This window comes from Gadus macrocephalus, chromosome 13 (assembly GCF_031168955.1).
Source record: "Gadus macrocephalus chromosome 13, ASM3116895v1".
Taxonomy (NCBI): domain Eukaryota; kingdom Metazoa; phylum Chordata; class Actinopteri; order Gadiformes; family Gadidae; genus Gadus; species Gadus macrocephalus.
In genome coordinates this window covers 10,191,101-10,211,807 of record NC_082394.1, presented here as the reverse complement: position 1 = coordinate 10,211,807, position 20,707 = coordinate 10,191,101, and the positions used below count along the sequence as shown (strand labels likewise).

At 44.9% G+C, this 20,707-nt stretch overlaps 2 protein-coding genes and 1 long non-coding RNA gene across 3 annotated transcripts in view; all 3 read right to left on the bottom strand.

Annotated features, from left to right (window-relative positions):
• Nucleotides 1-103: 103 nt before the first annotated feature.
• On the bottom strand, nucleotides 104-1,477 carry LOC132470894 (uncharacterized). Its single transcript, XR_009528734.1, has 3 exons — nucleotides 1,362-1,477; nucleotides 801-889; nucleotides 104-434 (listed from the first exon to the last, which is right to left on the bottom strand). It is a non-coding gene; the product is annotated as an uncharacterized LOC132470894 (long non-coding RNA).
• An 8,100-nt stretch (nucleotides 1,478-9,577) lies between these two features.
• LOC132470893 (transmembrane protein 233) lies at nucleotides 9,578-11,773 on the bottom strand. Its single transcript, XM_060069819.1, has 3 exons — nucleotides 11,242-11,773; nucleotides 10,633-10,767; nucleotides 9,578-10,504 (listed from the first exon to the last, which is right to left on the bottom strand). Exons 1-3 carry the CDS (start codon nucleotides 11,416-11,418, stop codon nucleotides 10,493-10,495), a joined length of 324 nt encoding a protein of 107 aa, XP_059925802.1. The 5' UTR covers nucleotides 11,419-11,773; the 3' UTR covers nucleotides 9,578-10,492.
• Nucleotides 11,774-12,256: 483 nt separating this feature from the next.
• Nucleotides 12,257-20,707, bottom strand: part of LOC132470990 (RNA-binding protein Musashi homolog 1-like) — a 13,240-nt gene continuing 4,789 nt past the window's right edge. Inside the window, exons 4-11 of the mRNA XM_060069952.1 lie at nucleotides 19,450-19,498; nucleotides 18,490-18,572; nucleotides 18,085-18,202; nucleotides 17,244-17,324; nucleotides 16,661-16,717; nucleotides 15,545-15,601; nucleotides 15,187-15,317; nucleotides 12,257-14,965 (exon numbers count right to left, since the gene is read on the bottom strand). Of these exons, the coding sequence (XP_059925935.1) occupies nucleotides 14,924-14,965; nucleotides 15,187-15,317; nucleotides 15,545-15,601; nucleotides 16,661-16,717; nucleotides 17,244-17,324; nucleotides 18,085-18,202; nucleotides 18,490-18,572; nucleotides 19,450-19,498 (618 nt within the window). The 3' untranslated portion in view covers nucleotides 12,257-14,923. The remainder of the gene's footprint in view (nucleotides 14,966-15,186; nucleotides 15,318-15,544; nucleotides 15,602-16,660; nucleotides 16,718-17,243; nucleotides 17,325-18,084; nucleotides 18,203-18,489; nucleotides 18,573-19,449; nucleotides 19,499-20,707) is intronic.

Below are 20,707 nucleotides of genomic sequence, written 5' to 3'. Positions count from 1 at the left end.
AGTTACTTTAGGCCTCACTTTATTTGCGGTTAAATTGCGGCATTAGGTTTAGAAAGAAGGTTAAGATCCAGGCTCAGGTTTACTTCCAGCCTCGTCCCTCTAGTCGCTCCCTATAAAGAGGGTTCCCAGCTACCGTGTTAAAATACAACAGCTGGGATTACAGATATGGAGTACAGAAATAAATGACAAAGATCGATTCAAACATTCTTCCCCCAAAATGTGGTGCAACATAAAATGGAGAAAATATTTACTTTCTCTCCATTGAAACCCAGTCATATCTTACGATCTCACAAGGTCCCGCCGCAAGGGGCGGACTTACGAGCTTTATAGAGTGTGCACTGTGTGTTGATGTTGGGTGTGGATTAATGTGCTGGTGTAGCCATCCAGGGATCCTCAGGGTTTATGGGAGTAGGACACACTGGTGTAGTTCAGTACTGTGAAGTAAATTGATGCAAAAAGTAGAATCAATGTCAAGGGCAATCAAATGTCTATAAATGCAGGAACAGCCCCATCTGGTCTCAATCAGCATTTGATTTCATAGACTTAAATTAGCGAAAAAACAAGCATTTATTTACCGCAACAGTCCTAGTGCTGGAGAACCAAGTTTCAAAAAAATTCAATATGAGCCTCCAGGTGCATTGGAGTTACTGCATTTAATTAACTTTAATTTAATTAAGAGCACACTAGTCAGTGGAGATGTTCACAGAAAAGACGTCTTCAGACCTTTATAAAGATCAGGAGGGATTATATAATTGCCGTTTGACTCGTTAGGTCTGTTCAAGGAGGAAGTAAATATTTACCAGCGTTGGGTCTCTGCACCATGACACCCAGCTGCCGCACATCTGGTCTCCCTTTAAGTCGCCTGAAGGAGAGGTCAACTTAATTGAACCTAAGGGGAATGGGTCACAAGAAAAGGTAAGGATAAATCAAAGCTAAACATAGAAAGGATGAAAACAAGCATTGTCCAACATGGGGTTCGGCGATATTTTGATGTAAAAACATTTAGGTGTACAATCCAACCATCAAAAACAGGCTATTCTTATCATGTTTCCAATGTACCCGAGTTGCTACGCCCTCAGCCACCAGGTGGCAGACTTGATTTTGTCAGTAGAAGGAGCAAAATAGCCATCCAGCTTGATTACAGCAATAGTAGAGGAGCGAGTCAAAAGAATGCGTTTGAGCACCTTCAGCCATTGGCTCTTGTTCAAGGACATCCCGCTGATTGGCTGAAGTCAGATCTTAATCTCTAGAAAGTTTGTTACAGAAGAAGCCCCTAGTATCAAAGCAACATACCCGCCAAACAAAACTAACCTTGTTGAATAAATGAAAATGTCTTCAAGATGGTCAATCCAGTATCTTACCGGTTCCACATGGAGTCTCTAGTCGGCTGCGCTGCGGGCCTTAGGTCCGTCCTCTGCTCCGGGACGAGGTCTTGAGTATAAAGAGCCAGTCAGTCATCAAGCTGCTTGGTCTCTTCAAAGAGGTGGAGGTTTGACCGCCTACACCATGAGGACCCTGTGGATACGGTATGGGACCATTTATCAGCGGATCTGAACTGCAGAACTTTAATCACATCAGCTGTAGATTTATGTACCTTTTCCGGAAAGATGAGTGGTCGTCAGCCCCTGAGCAGTGATCTTCATCCCCAGTGACTCCTTCAATCCTGCTGGAGCAAACACTCAGTTACCATTTGGAGATGACCCAGCTACCCTAGTGTACTCACTACTAAGTGATACAACCCGGTTCAGTGTTTCCCCCAGACAATGTCTTAGTCAAGGTGGGGGGGGGGGGGGGGGTCTTCGGTGAGGGTTTCAGTTCGCAATAATACGATACAACCACCTTTTCAATTGCATTCAAAATGCTTTATGGCACGACTATTGTTTTGAACAGTATACAGTATTACAGACAAATTATTTATCTATATTTTTTGTACTTGAGGAAAGTATGTTTTCTTTCCCTACGAGTTTTGCACTTTGTTATTGCATAATTATTTTTTATATATAATTTTTCTACATTGGTAGTCAAGGTGGGGCCCTACTGTTAAGACGGCCTTAACCATACAGTGCTGGGGGAAACACTGCAGTTACTTGAGTTAAACATTAGAGTTTAGTCCCCAAATGGCGATACCACCAGTTCATGGCTGCGCTCTTCGATTTTCTCGTTGATCAGATTGACCTGGAGAAAGAGCTTACCTTCCATGGATGAGGAGCTGGTTGGTCTAAAGACGAGCCGCCTTCGGACCTCCGCCAGGACCGTCTCCTCCAGGACCTCCACCGGGCCAACCGCCTGGACTTCCGCAACGTCGCCTCATTTCTTCTGAAATGAGACACACGTTCTATTTGCACCCCGGACATTCCTCCCCGTTCATGATGCACTGGAGAAGAGTTTAGCTTTACTGGATGAGGAGCCGCCGCCTCCGGGCCCTCCAGGACGCCACCTCCGGGCCCTCCAGGACGCCGCCGCCGCCTCCGGGCCCTCCAGGATGCCGCCGCCGGGCCCTCCAGGCTGACCGCCGCCAGGTGGACTCCACCGCCGGGACCTCCAGGTTGGTCCCCACCACCGCCTCCAGGCCCTCCAGGTTGGTCTCCACCACCGCCGCCTCCAGGCCCACCGACTCCAGGCCCACCGACTCCAGGACCTCCAGGTTGGCCTCCACCTCCAGGCCCGCCGTTGCCTCCAGGACCTCGGCCGTCTCCAGGCCTTCCAGGTTGGCCGCCTCCAGGCCCTTCTGAAATGTGAGACACAAGTTCCAGTTGCACACTGGAACATTTCTCCCCTTTCATCATGGATGCACTGAAGTTGAGTTTAACTTTACGCTAGGACGCCGCCGCCGGGCCCTCCAGGCTGACCGCCGCCAGGTGGACTCCACCGCCGGGACCTCCAGGTTGGTCCCCACCACCGCCTCCAGGCCCTCCAGGTTGGTCTCCACCACCACCGCCTCCAGGCCCACCGACTCCAGGACCTCCAGGTTGGCCTCCACCTCCAGGCCCGCCGTTGCCTCCAGGACCGCCGTTGCCTCCAGGACCTCGGCCGTCTCCAGGCCTTCCAGGTTGGCCGCCTCCAGGCCCTTCTGAAATGTGAGACACAAGTTCCAGTTGCACACTGGAACATTTCTCCCCTTTCATCATGGATGCACTGAAGACGAGTTTAACTTTACTTGATGAGGAGCCCCCACCTGGCCCTCCATGCCGCCCCTTCCAGGTTGGACGCCTCCAGGACCTCTAGGCCACCGCCGCCTCCAGGCTGGCCTCTGCCTCCAGGCTGGCCTCTGCCTCCAGGACCTCCGCCTCAGTCCTTCTGAAAGGCGAATGACACGTTCCATTTGCACACTGCACATTTCTCCCCATACATGATGCAGATAATCAACTCATCCTCTGCTTTAGCTCCCACAGATCTCACTGATGCCCTACTGTGCAGTCTTGAGCCCTACAGCCAGCCACACACACCTAGCCTACATCCTGGAGCTGGTCCTAGTGGCTGAGAATGCATCTGACATTTTTCAGAACACCTCAGAGTTGCTGTGGCTGCATGTCAGTTTTAATTCTAAACAATTCACCAAGCCTAGAAAAAATGTGCAGCTGTGCAGTTCCGTGTCTCACCGTTCTGCATCAGTTGGGCTGCACGGCTCCCGGCCTTCCCTCCACCTGCAGCGAGCGCCTCCAGACGACCTCCATGGACCTCACGGCGAGCACCTCCAGACGACCTCCATGGACCTCCAGACGAGCACCTCCAGACGACCGCCACGGACCTCCAGACGAGCACCTCCAGACGACCGCCTCCATCACCTCTACTGAAACAAGACAAAATCGATTTAAACACTGGAGATTTTTTTTCTCCTCGCTCACTCAGATGTCAATAGCTTATCTTCTCCCATTCTGTGCGTTCTTGAGAAGTATCATTTCCTATAAACTCCCAAACCCAGCCACACATCTAATCTTCATAAGGACACCTAGTGGCTGAGAACGCTTGGCTAACAAGCCAATCACCACCAATGACTGAATTCCAGTTTTATTCTGAACCGTTTGACCACGCCAAGGAGTTTATAGGATGTGCAGTTCCACGGCTCACCCTTCTGTTCCTGTAGGACTTAACGGCTCCTGGCCAACATCCACCTGCAGCTCCCAGCTCCAGACCCGCTCTGTTGAAGCCTCTGGGAGTACAATCTGCTCCTGAACAAAAACAACTGTTCATAAATCATTTGGTACTCTGCAATCCTTGGAAAGCATGAGCTCGAATAGAAAATGTTCAAATTCTGTATAATGATTAATTGTTGTACAAATGTGTATAGTTCTATTGATTACTTTTTTACTTCTATAAAACATTGAATGAATAGTGGGAAACTACACAAGAAGTAAATGAATGCAGTTTTAACGCGGTTATATTAGCAAAGCAAGTCTTACCCAAAAAGTCAATAAATGGTGACCACATTTTATCATTATTATTAACTATTTAGTGCTTCACTAAATTCCTATAGCAAGTGGAAACGTTACTCTCCATCATTGGTGATGTTCATGTTCCTCGATATCTTCCAATGGACTCGTTGTGAAATCCTTCTGGATCCTCTGCGTTGAAGTGCGTTGTTCAATTTCCAAGAGGCGTGTCTAAAGGGCGCAATCTAAAATGGGTCGATGCTATGCTATTGGATAGGCCTCGACTAATCATAGCATTGGAACGGGTGATGCAGAAATACATATTCCTCAAAATCTTTGAGGAGTAGTCGTTCGTTCTTTTAGTGAGCATATACAGTCTTTAGTTCACTAACTTCCATCTTTGTTGTTGAAACACCTCTACATGCTGCGTATATCCAACCTCACATTAGATAGCCTAAAGGGTTGCTATTGGTCGGTCTATTTCGTACCGGGCAGAAAACGTTATAGAACGGAGGGGCGCCTGACCGCATCTTTGAAGAGCAAATTATATACGAGGTCCGTCTAGTTCCGAAGCTATTGGTGAAATACGCAAAACGAATATTGAAATGTTAATTTTGGCATTTAATTTGCATCTACATTTTGCCAGTGAAGGAGTTTAGGTTTGCCAATCCGAGGTCTAACAGGCAGTAAACATGTTCATTAAAATACAAATGCAAAGTCCACAGAACATACACGAATAAAAACCACATTGCACCACCAGCGGTCAACAGCAGCAGCAAGTGTATTGAAAGTAGAAAAGTAGTAAAGAGAAGAATAGAATTGGGAGAGTGGTGTGCAAGTCAGACACCGCATCTAACCCAGGACCACCTTGCAGATCACAAGCAGCAAACCTTCTACCAGACCAACCAAACACACATCAACAGGCCCCCAGTCAGTAGGGTCAGTCAGACAGGTTTCCACAGAAGGGCTCAGTGGGGTTATGGGTTGAGCAAAAACAGACCCCTTTCTTCCTTCCACAAGTTTCCATCCTGGATTTTTTAGACATGTGGAGTCGGACATGTTTCAAGTTATCCGTGGATTCCTGAGGGATTCCTGAAGTATCTGCAGAAGGTGACGTCCAGGTCCAGCGGTCTGCCGCATTGACCACGAGATCTTTAACCGAGTGTGACCGCCTCGGTTTGTAGTAGGCCTATAACAGTTTGTGTTCAACAGCGTGGAGATCCTCGTTTCCATCAGAGTTGCTGCAGTTCTTCCATGCTGCTTCCACAGTGAGCAGAGGACACTTCCCAGTGTGGTGGTCGGTGCTGTAGCGGTCCGCAGCGTTAGTTAGTCAGTCGATCCCATAGATAAACCACTCAACACAAACTACCACTTCCATCAGCAAATCCACATTAACCTCCAGCGGTAAAACATGTACAATAGAGGGGCGAGAACAGACGACAGGAGGAGATGGGGAGTGTAATGCAGTGCTCATGAAGGAAGTATCCCGCGTTACTCACTGCGTGGGTCGCGGTGGCGGGGGTCCACGTCGGTGGCCACGATGTCCGGATTGTTCAGCCCACGCAATCCAACGCAAAATAAACGATTAACATCCGTCACGGTGGGGGCGCTTTATGAGGAGAGGCGGGGGAGACGCAGCTGAAATCAATTAAGAACTAGTGACCTCCAGAAGAACGTGATTGGTTGTGAGCGCTTGATTCCACCGGACGCGTTACGGCAACGTTACGGCAGCGGCACGTCTTGGCCGCGGTCACCGCAGCAGATAGGTTCCACTCTAATCAATGAGACCATTTCCACAGGGCGCGGCTGCGGAACGTCTCAGCAACGTCCCAGGAGCGGCTCGCCGTGCCGCAGCGCTATCATTCCGTAGCATTTCTATTTTTGCCGCAAGCCGTTGCTGAACCGCGTCAATTTCAACAGAGCAGATCGATCAGGGCAGGAAGTGAAAAAGTAAAAGCCATAGAGCATTCCGGTCAATTTTCAAATTAAAACACAATAAATAAAACACCAACATTATTACGTCATGACCGGTGGCACCAGGTCAGCAGTCAATCAATCAAAGGGTCTCAAATCATCCTTTTTATAAGAACAATGTCAGAAAGGACAAAGCCTGGCATTTAATTGCAGTAGTTTTGGGAGTGGAAGGTGAGTACATTAGGTTTAGGATTATCGCGGGATCTCGTGATCTCGCGGGAATACAGCTGGCTCGCAAGGCAGCGTTGCGCTGCCGTAACGCGCCCGGTGGAAATGCAAGCAGGGCAAAGTCGCGGCCAAGACGTGCCGCAGCTGTAACGTTGCCGTAACGCGTCCGGTGGAATCCCCGGGTAAGTTCAGGCACTGACTGATATGACCATATCAACCGGTGTGCTGACTACTTGTACACAAGGAACCATTAGATTTTACTGTATAGATTTAGAGAAAATGTAATTTGAAAAACGTACATATTCTCGCCTTTGCAAAATTGCATTATGTCAGCACTTTGAAGTGGGCTATAGACCAAATTTCACATAAGTTCAGGCACTGACTGATATGACCATACTAACTGTTGTACTGACTACTTGTATAGAAGGGACCATTTGATTTTACTGTATAGATTTAGAGAAAATGTCATTTGAAAAACGGACACATGCATATTCTCGCCTTTGCAAATTTGCATTATGCCAGCACTTTGAAGTGGGCTATAGACCGAACTTCAGATACCACCCAAAGGCTGTTTAGAGTAAAGGCGCACGATCACGAAGATTTTGTGTGACGGCTGGTTTAACCGCGGATGAACGAATGGCGGCTCACTTGTCCGCAGTGCCTATTGGGGGTATTTGAGTCTAGAAATCTCTCTGACGCATGCTAATATTACATTTATGCCATTCCTCGTGAACCCAGGAAAATCATATCACTACGTGACTGTCATGTTTTGTTTTCTCATTCAACGTGTAAAGGGAGCATGGACAATTTATGGTTACATGTTGTGCAATTTACCAAATTGTGTCCAAATAGCTAATGATCTAACTTAAAGGTGTTTTTTTGTTTAGCTTCCGTGTAGAGCAACTCTACCGCAGTAATCGTTGTGAATAATGCAAGATGTCCTCACCGAGGCTAGCAGTGACCATTGAGTTCGAGTCCAATCAATCCAGTTCTGCAGCTGCACCGCTCCACAAACCCCACGGAGGTCCATGGGTACGAAATCCAAAAATCTATTTTTAGTGTGAGCTCCATATCCGTTGATTTCCAATCCATTGAATGGATCTTTGTTCAAATGAGAACAATCAATAAAACCTCCGTGATAATTCCAAAAAGGTATTAAACACGGAGCAGTGAAAGAATAGCACTTGCACTGTATTGTTGTTGCAATATTATAGGCCTACTGAAGAAGAGATTCTCAGGCCAAGTCAATGACATGTTATTTGTAAAGAGACCACAGTATCTGTCGGCCTATGTGGTTTAACTGGTATCTCCTCAATTAATTAACATTTATACCCCAATTTTTTTTTTATGGCTGGTTCATCTCAATCATCAGTACTACAATATCGAGATTGTGAATATGTGTTTTCAATAATTGATGTCATTCAGTGTGAATGACATAAATTATTGTAAATACACATATCCAAAAGCTCGATTATGGGATTGTTGTGTCCCACGTGGCCTGGTGGTGGGACTATAGAGCATTTCTGCAGCATGGTCACGGTGATACCTTCATTTAATAGCAACATGTTTCATGTGTCCATGAAATTCAAATTAGCAGGGATATTCACCAATCTACATGATGGATGGCTTTGCATGGATTAGTTTAGATGGTCATGAAACGAGAAATTAGGATGATTGATTCTTTATTTGGCAAAAATGTACTTCCAGTGGCTTACAGCGCCACTATCTGGATGAGATTTCAATATTTCAAACATTGATAAAGAAGGAAAAAGTTGGATGAGGAAGGGAATGAAGTCGATAATGATGAAGGATGTAGGATAACGTCTCATAAATATGTAATAGCAAGAATGCCATTGCCAAACTAACAACCACAGTTTCCTCATACAAAGCATCCAGATGTATTACTTTATTATCGCTAGTATTCATTTATTGCTTCATTTCAATAATGAGGTTTGAATTTATTGGAAGAAATTATTGTTTACTTGCAACTGCACATATCGTGTGTAAACCTGCCCCTATCTATGTCCCTAGTGTTGATAAGACATGTCTTTGGTCTTGTTCGAGGGTCCGTCTGCTATATTTAGAAGGGGCTATACTATGACATATCAAACTACCACATCTCCCTACCTAGCAGATGGCTGCTCTCAAACTCAGTAGAATATCCCTGTAATACCAGAGGCTGCAGTTTAAGGACCGCACTTCTAGGAATCTGCTTTTCTCCTGGGACCGCACTCCTAGCACTCTGCGGTTCTAGGGCCCTGATGTTTGCCTTAATGAAGTTGAGAAAGGCGAGTGCATTACTCCTAGTATGACGTTTATGCAAATGTCTACATTAGTAAAGGCGTATTTATCTGGTTAGATGGTTAAGTTTAGGTATCAGGTTAAAGATGCTGTTGTGTTTCATCACGTCTTCATAAATTATACTTCAGTTACTCATCTCTATCCAAGGAAAAACAAACATGTGTCTCACAGGTAGACGGTGAGACATATTATGAGGTGTCACAGTAAACTAGGGTCCTAGTTTTGCAGTCCTTGTAGTGCGGTGCTGGAACTGCACCTTCCAGTGTTGCAGCAACATATTACTCCTCAAAATGGGGAAGGTCCTTAGGGAGAACGCACTCCTGCACCTCTCAGGCTATAGCCCATAGCCGTGATAACTCCAACCATGGCCCTGCATTGAACATCTCAACTATCTAAGTTCTTCAGCTGCATTGAGGACACACTATCTTCAGATATATCATCTCTGTATCCGGGTGCATTATGCACACACCAAAATATATGATTCCAATAGCTTTTCTGAACTCTGTCCAGAAAAGTTGTGGTTGTTTTTTGTTAGAAACTCATGCAACACTAAGTTTTTATTATTTTGACACTGCTAAGAATTTTGATTCTATCCTTTGCGCAGTCTCCCTTTAAGTTGCTTTGGATAAAAGCGCTCCTAAATGCTAATGTAATGTAAGCTTTAAAAGTGTTGCATATATCATTACATCTGGGTTAATATGGAATAGTTAAAACAAATATGTAAAATATGGATTTGTTGCATAACCACTGATGGACCCTATGACACATGATTTCATCATCCCACTGTTTGGAGGTCGATGGAGGAGTCGTAGACGGTGACCAGGCCCATTTATTATGAATGTGTGTCACATTTACAGACACTCAGAATATATAAAAGTTAAAACAGTTCTTGCCACTGAATGGATGTAATTTCCATTATCCAGCTCACACGATAATTTAATCAGAAAATATAGAAAACTTTTATTATGCCGGAGCACCATGGTTAGTTAGAGACGAGATTGACACAATCAATGATTAGTACATTCCTCATCATTTTGCCTAGACTAGAAATAACACATGATTTATATTATATATTAGTAGGATGAAAAATCCTGTTCTGGGAGCCTAGTTTTCGTTTATGCTGTTTGTTTATCAGATTTACAGTCTCAAGTGCTAATATTAGATTTAGTCCTCTTTCCCCAAGACATCAACCGGGGGGAGGAGGAAGAGGCTTTGAGAAGGGAACATCTGAGGGATTTCTCCATTCCAGGGACCACCATACTGGACAAGTCCAATATGGGTTGGGCGGGTAGACATAAAACGACAATGCAAAAAGCAAAATTATGAACAATTCTTGTGTTCGAATTTGTAAATGAATTGTGAAAGTATGTGACAATTATTTGGCAAAATGGAAAAATGAACTGTGAAAGAATAAGAAAATGGATTGTGTATTCCTGATTAGTAATGAAATGAAATTCATCAAAACAGTGCCACAGAATTGTTCCTCACGGCTTTGTGCGACACTTCCCTTATTAACCAATTACTGTCCCGTTGGTTCTTTAAGTGAGGTGTACAAGTTCCGTATCTGATACATGTCCCTCCTTCAGCAGAACTCCCCTGACACGCCACCAGTTCATCCGGAGGTTCTCTTTGTATGCAGAATCTCCTTTCCTCTCATCCACTCTTTAAAACCTTGTCCCCTAGTAGTCAAGCTGTAACAGATGGAAAACACATCTCAACCCGTACCAAGTGAACATACACCAACAGAAATATAGCGAATGGCACACTGCATAATATTCAAATGTATCTTAATGTCAAACCACTGGAGGCAATGGCTTACGTTGGTGAAATGAACCCCGCAGATGGCGACGATGATGACAAGGCCGATGATGAGGGAGGCGATGGCCACAAAGAAAGCGTTCCTTCCCAGGCGCTGGGACCCGTCATAGTCTCCGTTATAGTAACTGTACCTGGACTGGTGCCAACAGCAAAGGGATACGCTGTTCAATACCAGGTCTGACTGTCTGTCTGTATCCAACTAGCCAATCAATTGAGCCATAGCACAGGCATATGTTATTCGATACCTGATATTTGTCGGACTACCAATAGATCTATAAATCTGGATTCATCTTTTATCGATCAAGCGATCTGTCCATCTCTAGTCACCACACTATTGACTGAGGAGACATGAGTCCTTATGTATGTCAAACACACAGCGTGCAGTGTGGTGAGGACAGAGCTTTAGTTCCTCCCTTCAGTAGTACACAACATTCCATGTCCTGAGGGACATCACAGGATATCAACAGTTATTATGGTGGCCATATTCTCAGAGAATTTAATCATTGTGACATTATTCGACTGTCTATTATTCTACATTATTCAAATATTTCGATGACACGCCCTGCAAATGCAGGTCTAGGTCCGTGGCGATGGCGTTGTTCGTGCTTACCATGATTGAGTAGACCAGGGCTAAGAGGTTGATTGGGTATGCTGGACAGAAGCAGGCGAAAATGGTCAAACAAAGGTAGCTTTTGAGCGGAGGCGGGGGCTGCTGTTCTCCCACTGAAACGCAGTCTAAGAGGTTGATGGAGCGCTTCACATCCGAACCAAGGACTCCTCCAGGCATCGTGGCCAACAATGGAAGCACAGTTCGAGATCGGAGTTAGGGGCTGAAAAAAAAGACTCCCAAAAGGAGAGCAGGAAAAGAACCGCAAGTCACCAGAAATCAGCAAAATCCTCAACAAGGAGAGAAAGACTATTCCAAATGGGAAGGGCCCGTTGGTGAGTCCTGTGTGGGGGACCAAAGCGAGCAAGGCTTCGGGTCTTGACTCTCTGTTGCATAGAGAGCCGTTCTGTTGTGGTGCTGGTGGCGCTCTCTCTTCCATAACCTGACCAGTGTGTGAAGATAGTCTGCCACAGGGGGGTAAGGAACCAGAGTCAAGTGGTCAGGGAAAGGGAAGAGATCCCAGACCCCGCTGGACCCGGTCCAAGCTATCGCTCCCAGGAGAGGTGTGAAGTATCAGCCTCTCTGCCAGGTTTCTTCACTTGTGCCTTACGAAAATCTGAATATCCCCTCAAACGCTCCTGACTTGAATCATACAAGAACAAAACATTGCAGATAAGTAGTTAAGACATTCATAATTATTCATATACCAGATATCTTTGGTCAAATTGACTTTCAGGTGAGGCTGAGGACAATCAAAAGCATTAAATCAATGTTGACACATCCATACAATTTAAGTGCTGAAAGTGTCGCAAGAAGCTTTTGTGGGTCGCTGGTAGTCAAGGGCATAAAATGAAATGTTCTACATAAAACACTTATGTGCTCTTTAAAGCACAGCTTTAAGGTCATAATTTTCACTTTATTTTTAGTCTGTTATTTTTGGGCCAATGGTTTTGGAAGATGGTTTTATCTGTGTAGGGGAAAAAAACATAACTTTCACAAAACGACACAAACCAGACAATGCTTTAGAATAATTTATTAGGAATTTTAAAATCGAAATTTCCAAAGAGGAAAAAAAAACAACATTGTGATAAAGCTTGGTATAAAACAGCCCCAAATGATAGTTTAAGTCAACTGTTGTTCAAGGGCTCATAGCCAGAGTTTTCAGCTCTACTCAAAACATAGGCCATTTTCCTGACGTCAACACAAACAAGAACAGCTTCAAAATTACTGTACACAGGGAACAAGACTTGAAAACAGAAAAATATAGTTACTTTTTTTTTGAAAATAAGTCTTAATGCCGCAGAATTGTCAACATCATCGCATATCACCAATAATAGTTTTATTATCATTTGTAAGGTAAAAAATAACTTATTGCTTTGTTGTAAGATAAAAAGTTACAGTGTTGGTGTCCAGCAGTAGTAGTTTCATGTCTTGTCCCAGATAGCCTTAAGAGAGGTACTTTGTCTGACCTTTGTCTAGAATTTTCTAATCAAATCTGCAGTGATCGATGAAATTGTGCTGAAGATATCTATCGTGAGATTCATCCCATGGATCCCATAGGGGGAAATAAAGAGAATAAATGTTATTATTGTAGTTACAGCAGCTAGTCGTTTGCTGCTAGACGCTGTGGTCTCGACAGAAGTCCTCTCGGCCGGACTGTCGGGGAAGGCCCTGTTCCATGTCTGGCTTCTCCTCCAGAATCCCTCTGGTCATTGTTACATTTAGTCACTGGGTGTGTACAAAACAATAAAACGTGTGGGGTTGCAGAGAGCATCGAAGCCTGTGTGTTAAAACACGGTCTCTCCCCCACCGGTGAAATGCTGATTTGAAATGTGTAATGGGAAAAAGGGGGATTTTAAGACCAGAATGGAACGGGGGACATATATTTTCAGTACCGAAACTGGCGAAATCTAAATGGTTTCCTTCGTCAGCCAAAAGTAGTTCCATGTTACACATTAATAAATGTGCGCAGACATTCGGTCTCTCACACACGCAGACACGAGCTCATGCACCTTCCATCGCGCAGTAAAAAGGACAAAAAACATGGCCTCAGTGTATCTTTTTTTAGACTCACTTCAGGAAAGTCCTTCATTTGTTTTTCACCGTTGATAACACCACATAAGAGAATGGCAACAAAAAAACAAAATCAAAAAGTTACGAAGGAAACTGAGCAAAAAAAATATATATAAGTATATATATATAATCCATTCCAAATAGCGCCAGTCAACCCCATAGACCCCGTAATCCCGCCCCCGCCCCCGACCATACCCTCGCTCCCCATCGTGCACGTCTAGGCCTTCGCCGTCTTCCTCCGTCCTCGGACCAATCATCTTCCAAACAGAATTTTTAAAAGGAGATAGCCATGCATTTTTTAAAAGTCGAATATTTTTTTCACTCCAGTAAGTGTATAATCATAAATCGATCTGCACCCGATCGTTGTGTTGCATTAATTACAAAATGAATAGTTGCTTCCTGTTTCGTTCTTTTTTCTTCCTTCATCCAAAAAGTCTGTAAATTTTCCAAAATGGTAACAAGAAGAAAATGTTTCCATTTTCCATAATGGATATGCTAGGTGTGTTCTTTAAAATTGGCCTTCGAAGTATCCATCGCATCGTGTTTCTAGACAACGATGGGTGGCCCTCTGAACGCACATCTTGACGCTGGTATACATCCTGTATGCATACTGAGTAAAACAGTGAGATGACCATACTAAGTAGTTGATGATGTCCAGTTAAATTACTACTAGTACCTTTTTTCTTCTTCCATCAACCAGTCAATGGTGTGTTAACCAGTAGAGTACCCCCCCCCCCCTCCCTCCCTCCCAGCGTATATTTACAATATCTTACAGGAAGACATAAAAACATTGCTTTGAAACCAATTACAGAATAAAATACCTTACAGATTATCATTATTACTGTCAATATTAATAACAATATTACAAAGGTTTGATTTTTAAAGACTACCAAAATATACATTTTAGTATTATTTTATGTTTCCCGTGACACTTGAGTTTAGTTATTTTTTTGAGTACTTTTTTTGTGTGTTTTTTTTAAAGGAGTTTGCCTGAGGCGCCAGACCGTGGGTGTAGTTGAAACTGGTCTGATTCCTTTTGGAAACGAATGAAACCCTATTTAACAGCATTTCTTTTTTTTTTTCTTTTTTTCTCTCTCACGTCAGTAACAGATTCAACATATTTCATAAAGAGAAAAAACACCGTACATGAAAATAAAATAACATAATTAAAAAATGTCATAAAGTAAGCAAAAAAAAATATCTTCTCCATACTCGTCATGAATACAATGACGAACTTTGACCGGAGATTTGTTTGATTATTTTTTTTTGTTTGTCTGTAGCAGTTTTTCATATTTCAACCTGCTGTAAAGGAAACAGAAATGGAGTTGTCTAGTAATCAGCCTATAGGAGGACAGTTGAGATAAGAAGAGGAGAGACAGGGGTGGGGGTGGTGAGTGTTGGAGTGAGATTAGTACGACTAAACAAGAGTTTAGTATTTAACAAATAAAACAAAATAAACAAATCTTCACTTGGTGGGTGGGGCCGCAGGGAGCCAGCATTCTGGTAGAGCCTGTGAACCGCAATCAAATTGTGCCATCGATGGGCACCCAGCAGGTTTGATCCAATCGTCAGCCCAGGAGGGCCCATCCTGTGTTCAGTGACCTGAGCCTTCTCAGTGGTAGCCATTAGTGAAAGCAGTAGCAATCATAGGACCCTGGGGATACAACATCCACAGAAATATAAGTACACCAGCTTGTTTGTTGTAACCGGTACATGTTTCAGTTGTGTATGAATGTGGCTCTTTACTGGCAGGTGTGTTTTTGTGTGTGTGTGTGTGTGTGTGTGTGTGTGTGTGTGTGTGTGTGTGTGTGTGTGTGTGTGTGTGTGTGTGTGTGTGTGTGTGTGTGTGCGCATGTGTTTGTGTGCATGACCTACCCCGAGTCCATGGCCAAACCCCGAGCTGGGGGCGGGGCTAGCAGCGCTCATGTAGCTACTGACTCCTGAGTCCTGATTGGCTGCTGCATACAGGTCAGCCATTGGTCCAGGGCTGCTGGTGCCTAGGAAGCCTGCTGCACGTGAGGGAGTGGAGCCTTAAAAACATACAAACACACCATACACTAAGACTAGCTAAAATAGTATGCTACGTCAATTATTACCTTGCTATTCTTATATTAAATAGGTTTGACGTTTGACCACTATGGCCATTGCATGTATCTAACCCTATCTTTCCAATGCGAGCACTAGTGAACCTATGTCTGAGCACAGTCACACACACACACACACAGCTACATACCTCTTACTACTGCTGCTGCGGCTGCTGCCATTGGTCCATACGCGGTCAGAGGAATGGCTGAGGGACAGATGGACCAGCATTAACATTATAGGGGAGAGGACAGACGGAGAGACATTAACATTATTGGGGACAGGACAGACGGACAGACATTAGGACGAAGCTGGCCAATCCAATCGCGCTATCAGCATATTGTATTAACCTCATGTTTAATTGTCCACCAGTAAAGATCGCTTTACATACAAAGACACATAAGATACAAACACATACCAGGCTTTTAGGGATGGATGGGTTTCTCATATTTCACATCTGCCCAAACATCTGTTGTCAGATTATGTCTGACAGGCGGCACAAACTCTGCAGGCCATTTAACAGCCTGCTCAGAGGAAAACCTCAGAGGGCTGACACTAGTGTTCAATTTCCCTTCTTGCTGCTAGATTTCATCTCCTCGACTGACCATTACTGCGTAAGAGCGTTAATCTGTATGGATGCAGACTCTTCACTTATTACATATGATTGCATGTTCATTTAGAAGAGATCCGTCTAGAAGGTTGCCGTTGCGGGTCGTCACCACCAGATGGCAGTGTGGCTAGCGGCCCTAGCTACATTTTGTTGTGAAAGTGCATTTGAAATGCACTTTCAAAGAGTGCATTTTCAGTGTGGCTGTATCACATATACTCTCATCGCAATTCAAACTAACAACCATCTTTTAATTTTTTTTTGTTTTTTAACCCCAAACTATTTCCTAATTCAATCATTTAAATCATGATATTTCCTTAAGCACAGCTCATCTTCATTCATTTTGTTTTGTCAACCGAAAGAGGGACTGGGTTTGACCAGGAGCAGTAGTAGTACCATAGTAGTCCACATCCATTTTGCGTTTCCAGCACTAAGTCTCACACAAAAGCCCTTCCATGGTCTGAGCTACTCAAATGAGATGCAAAGCGACGGAGGCAAGGCAGTGAAAAGGGCGAGCCTTCGGATCAAAGGTCACTCTGACGCCGAGGTGACCACCCGAGTCCTGGGGGACGCTGTGTACCCTGGGGGGGTCGAGGAGGGGAGGAGGAGGGGGAGGAGGAGGAGGAGGAGGAGGAGGGGGGGGGGGGGGGGGGTACTGACCTGTCAGCTCAGGGGGGTGGGATGATGTCATGAGGGGGGTCCTCTCTAAATGGAATTCTAAAAGACAGAGAAGCGATTTGTAAAACACGGTCATTCTACAGCCAAACACATCCACTGTACTGTACCGTCTATTGACCAAGTGGCCTCACAGGAGTACACAGACACAAGCTAGTACTGCCCTGAAAGGGGGCTGTAGGGAGGGGAGGGGGGGGTGTTGGGGGGCTTGGGTGCACGGGGACATTGAAACAGCAAAAAGAGCAATAGAAAAATCTTAAAAAAGATAAAAATGGAATGTTTATGTATATATAAACGCCGCTAGTAAGAGGTAAGCTGAGTGTCTGTGTGTGTACACTATTTTGCATGTGGCCTAGTCTGTATTTGCCTGTCAAAGATGCCTTCCACTTAGGGAGGATCGCAATGGTTCCTCTGTGTGCCACCACAGCACACGTTTCAATATTCAAATATCCGCTTAAGAACGGGAGCTCAAAGCGCACGCGTTGACTCGGGCCACACCCCAGGCATGCTGTGGAGAGCAGAGTTCAGGGGCGGTGGGAATGTAAAAGCGTGCCGGGCGTGAACTTACCAGGGAACTGGTAAGTGTAACCTGGCGGGATGCCAGAGTAACTGCGACTAGTGTAGGTGGTAGCCTGGAACCCTGGGTAGCCTGTGGACGGGGAGACACATGTAACTACATCTCTTCCTGCCGATCGTCAAGTGGAACAAACCCCCAGCTTTTTAGTCCCCCTCTCTTCTCCGTCCCAGAGTTAGAGGAGCTTTCTAAATGAATACGGCCACCAGAGGGCGCTAAAGCACAATGAACCGAGAAGCAAAACCACCTCCGCTACCATTAAATGTGGGTTTTTGATGACTGGTGACATGAAGTGTTAACTTTCTCCTGATGTCAGGATTTATGTGTTATGATTTTTCAGGTTATGCAACCGTGCAATTAAGCCAAAGAAGGCAATTTGGTTTATTTCAAATAGAATTTACATCTTCAACATCGAAAAACTCTTATCTCTTCGCTAAGGTTTTAATGGTTGTGTTTGAGACGTCACAACAAATTCAAGAAACCACGCACGCTGCAATGAACCCAACACATGTCCATGCTCGGTGTCTTTGCGCACCATGATCATAAACACCAGCCTTTTGCAGCAATGTAATTGCCAGCATACATTTTAATTCAATCCACCATTCTAAGAACCCGCTACCAAAACAACCAACAGATACAAAACAGAAATCCCATCTCCATTAAAAAGTAAGGCAGGGTTCAGGCCCTCCATGGGAAAGGATTGCCTCATTCCCACTGACCAAGCGTTGTACCCCCCGATAACGTTGCGTCAGTGCTTCATCTCCGGTTCAGCCAGGGAGAACCAGCTGCTACCCCTAGCGGCCCCTCGCTGAACGCTCCCAGGCGCCGGTCTTACCTAGCATGCCGATGCCCAGCATGAAGGCGTCCATGCCGTAGGGCATGACCCGTGATCGGCCCCTGGCAGACCCCGTCGGGGACATCACCTCCTTGGGCTGGGCCTTTTTACACTCAACCTGGGGAGGTAGGTGCGGTGCCATGGTTAAGAGTTGTGCGTTCATTCATAAAGTGGCGCAGACACAGGCAGATAAGCAGATTGTGGTTCTACCTCCTGAGACAACGAACAGAGGCCAGCTCATGTCGAGATCCACGACTCATTGGACAGTTGTTCCTTAACTTGTAACGTGTATCTTGAATATGGTTTAATAGTTATTTACTGTTCAATACTTAATATATGTTAAAACCATAGCGCCCCGTGGATATTAACTGAGTACATGGCATGTTAGCTGTATTTCTTCTTTACCATTTTGTTGTTGATGTCGTGGAAGTGGATCTCGCACACTTTCTCCACCACGTCTTCGCTCTCGAAAGTGACAAAGCCAAAGCCTGGAAACAGCGAGAAGAAGAGCCGAGTTACACCCAACACTCGGACTCCAACCCCACGGTGCAGTCCCACACATGCCTTCTCCATTTATCTAGGACCTTTGTCTGATACTTTTATCCAAAGTGTCTTCAAACCCCAAGGTTGCATGCACAGTATTTGTTGGCATTATAATTAGCCTTATTATTGACTCCTCCGTCCCGGAACAGAAGCAGCAGGTGATAACAGGTGGTAGGAGGTGCAGCGTGTGCTTTCAATCCCAAATTAACCTTGCTGAGGGATGGTATGGTGCCATCAGAGGACTGTATGGTGCTGGCTGAGGACTGTATGGTGGTGCTAAGTGGATCAACAACTGGTAGGGAGGACTACAATTCTGCCCTAATAATCCCCTTGTCCCCTCAACCACAGCCCTTCCTGACACACACACACACATTCACACATATCCACACACACACACACACAGATGAGGAGAGACTGAGAGAACCACAGGAGATCAAACAAAAGTTAAATCCCCGGGCTCTAACTTCCTGTCTCAACGTCTTGTATCGTCTTAAAGGGGAACACATCATTTAGACTTTTAATGTATGAGTTTAGTCTGCTTCTACCACATGGGGAGATAAAAGTGGCTCAACTAAATGGAAACTAATTATGATAGCTTTGCGGTGCCTTCCTCTCAATTTGCTCAACCACCAACCACCAGTCACCATGTCACTTAAACTATTTTTTTTACCGTTTTGTGAAATCACAAAATTGTGATTTTAAAATGATACTAAGTTTAGAAAATAGGAATTCTTAAAAAAAAACACGTGTTTGTGTAGCGTGTGTGTGTGTGTGTGTGTGTTTGTTTGTGTGTGAGTGTGTGTGTGTGTATGTGTGTCTTACCTCTGTGTCTGTTGGTCGTTTTGTCAAACATGAGCATGGCATCATCGACCTATGAAATCAAAGGAAAGAGTAGATGAGCTTCCACACAAGAGAACACACCCACACCGTAACCACCCACACACACACACACTCCCACCTCCCCACACCCACGCACACACACAATCATTACACAGCATGGAGTTCAATTGTCCCTACTTAGCTTTGGAGTGGAAAAGGGGAAACAGATGGAGAGTGAGAGAGAGAGAGAGAGAGAGAGAGAGAGAGAGAGAGAGAGAGAGAGAGAGAGAGAGAGAGAGAGAGAGAGAGAAAGGGGGACAGACAGAGAGGGAGAGAGAGAGGGAGCAAAAGAAGGAGGGTGAGGGACAGGTGACTAAGGAGGGAAAAAAAAAAAGAAGGCATAAGAGTTGCGTAGCGGAAAGGAGAGAAAGAGCGCGATGAAAAGCGTCGGTTGAAAACGCAGCTGTAGAGAATCGACCAGCGTGAATTAGAATAACCGAATGTTCCTGATCATAAGTGCGAGGAGAAAGTGTCCTCTTTTCCTTTCTTCCTCTCTCACTCTACCTCACTCTCTCTATCCTGCGCACACACACACACACACACACACACACACACACACACACACACACAGGCTTTTCACAAGCCATGTCCTGCTTCACCCTTTCTTCCTTTCATTTGTTCGACCTCGCCGTCTTTCTTTCCCCCCTCCACAAAGTTTACTATTCCCATGGAGACCCTGCAAAGAATTTCAATTGGGGACCCCCGCCATCCTCCGCCAACCCCCCACCCCCGCCCCCACCCCCCCTTTCATGAACCGAATGACAGATAAACAAAGGGAAAGATAGCAAGAGTGAGTGAGTGAGAAAGTTGGAGGGACGAGGGGGGAGAAAGGGAGAGAGAAGGAGAGAGAGAGAAAGGAGAGAGAATAAAGAGAAAGAGACAGCGATAGGGGGGAGACGGAGCAAAAAGAGAAAGGAGAGAGAGAGAATAAAGAGAGAAAGACAGATAGATAGATGGGGGGGGGCTGAGAAAAGAGAGGGAGGCCGCAAGGGAAAACGAGACGCAACAAGTAAGGTGAATTTTTTTTTTTTCGGATTCAAAAAGGAAAAAAGCATAAAGAATATAATTGTATTTTCCCCAAAGAGGGATGTGTTGTGCACATGCACAGAGTATGGAAGGAAAGAATATATTTTAGTTGAGAAAAATTCCCAACTCTCAAATCTGTTGCTGGACCCTTTCAACATAAACGAGTCAGAGATTC

Coding starts and splice junctions, on each gene's coding strand:
- LOC132470893 (XM_060069819.1), bottom strand. CDS start 11,418: ATGCCTGGAGGAGTCCTTGGTTCGGATGTGAAGCGCTCCATCAACCTC. Junction 10,768..11,241: donor CCCTGGTCTACTCAATCATG/GTAAGCACGAAC, acceptor TGTTGGCACCAG/TCCAGGTACAGTTACTATAA.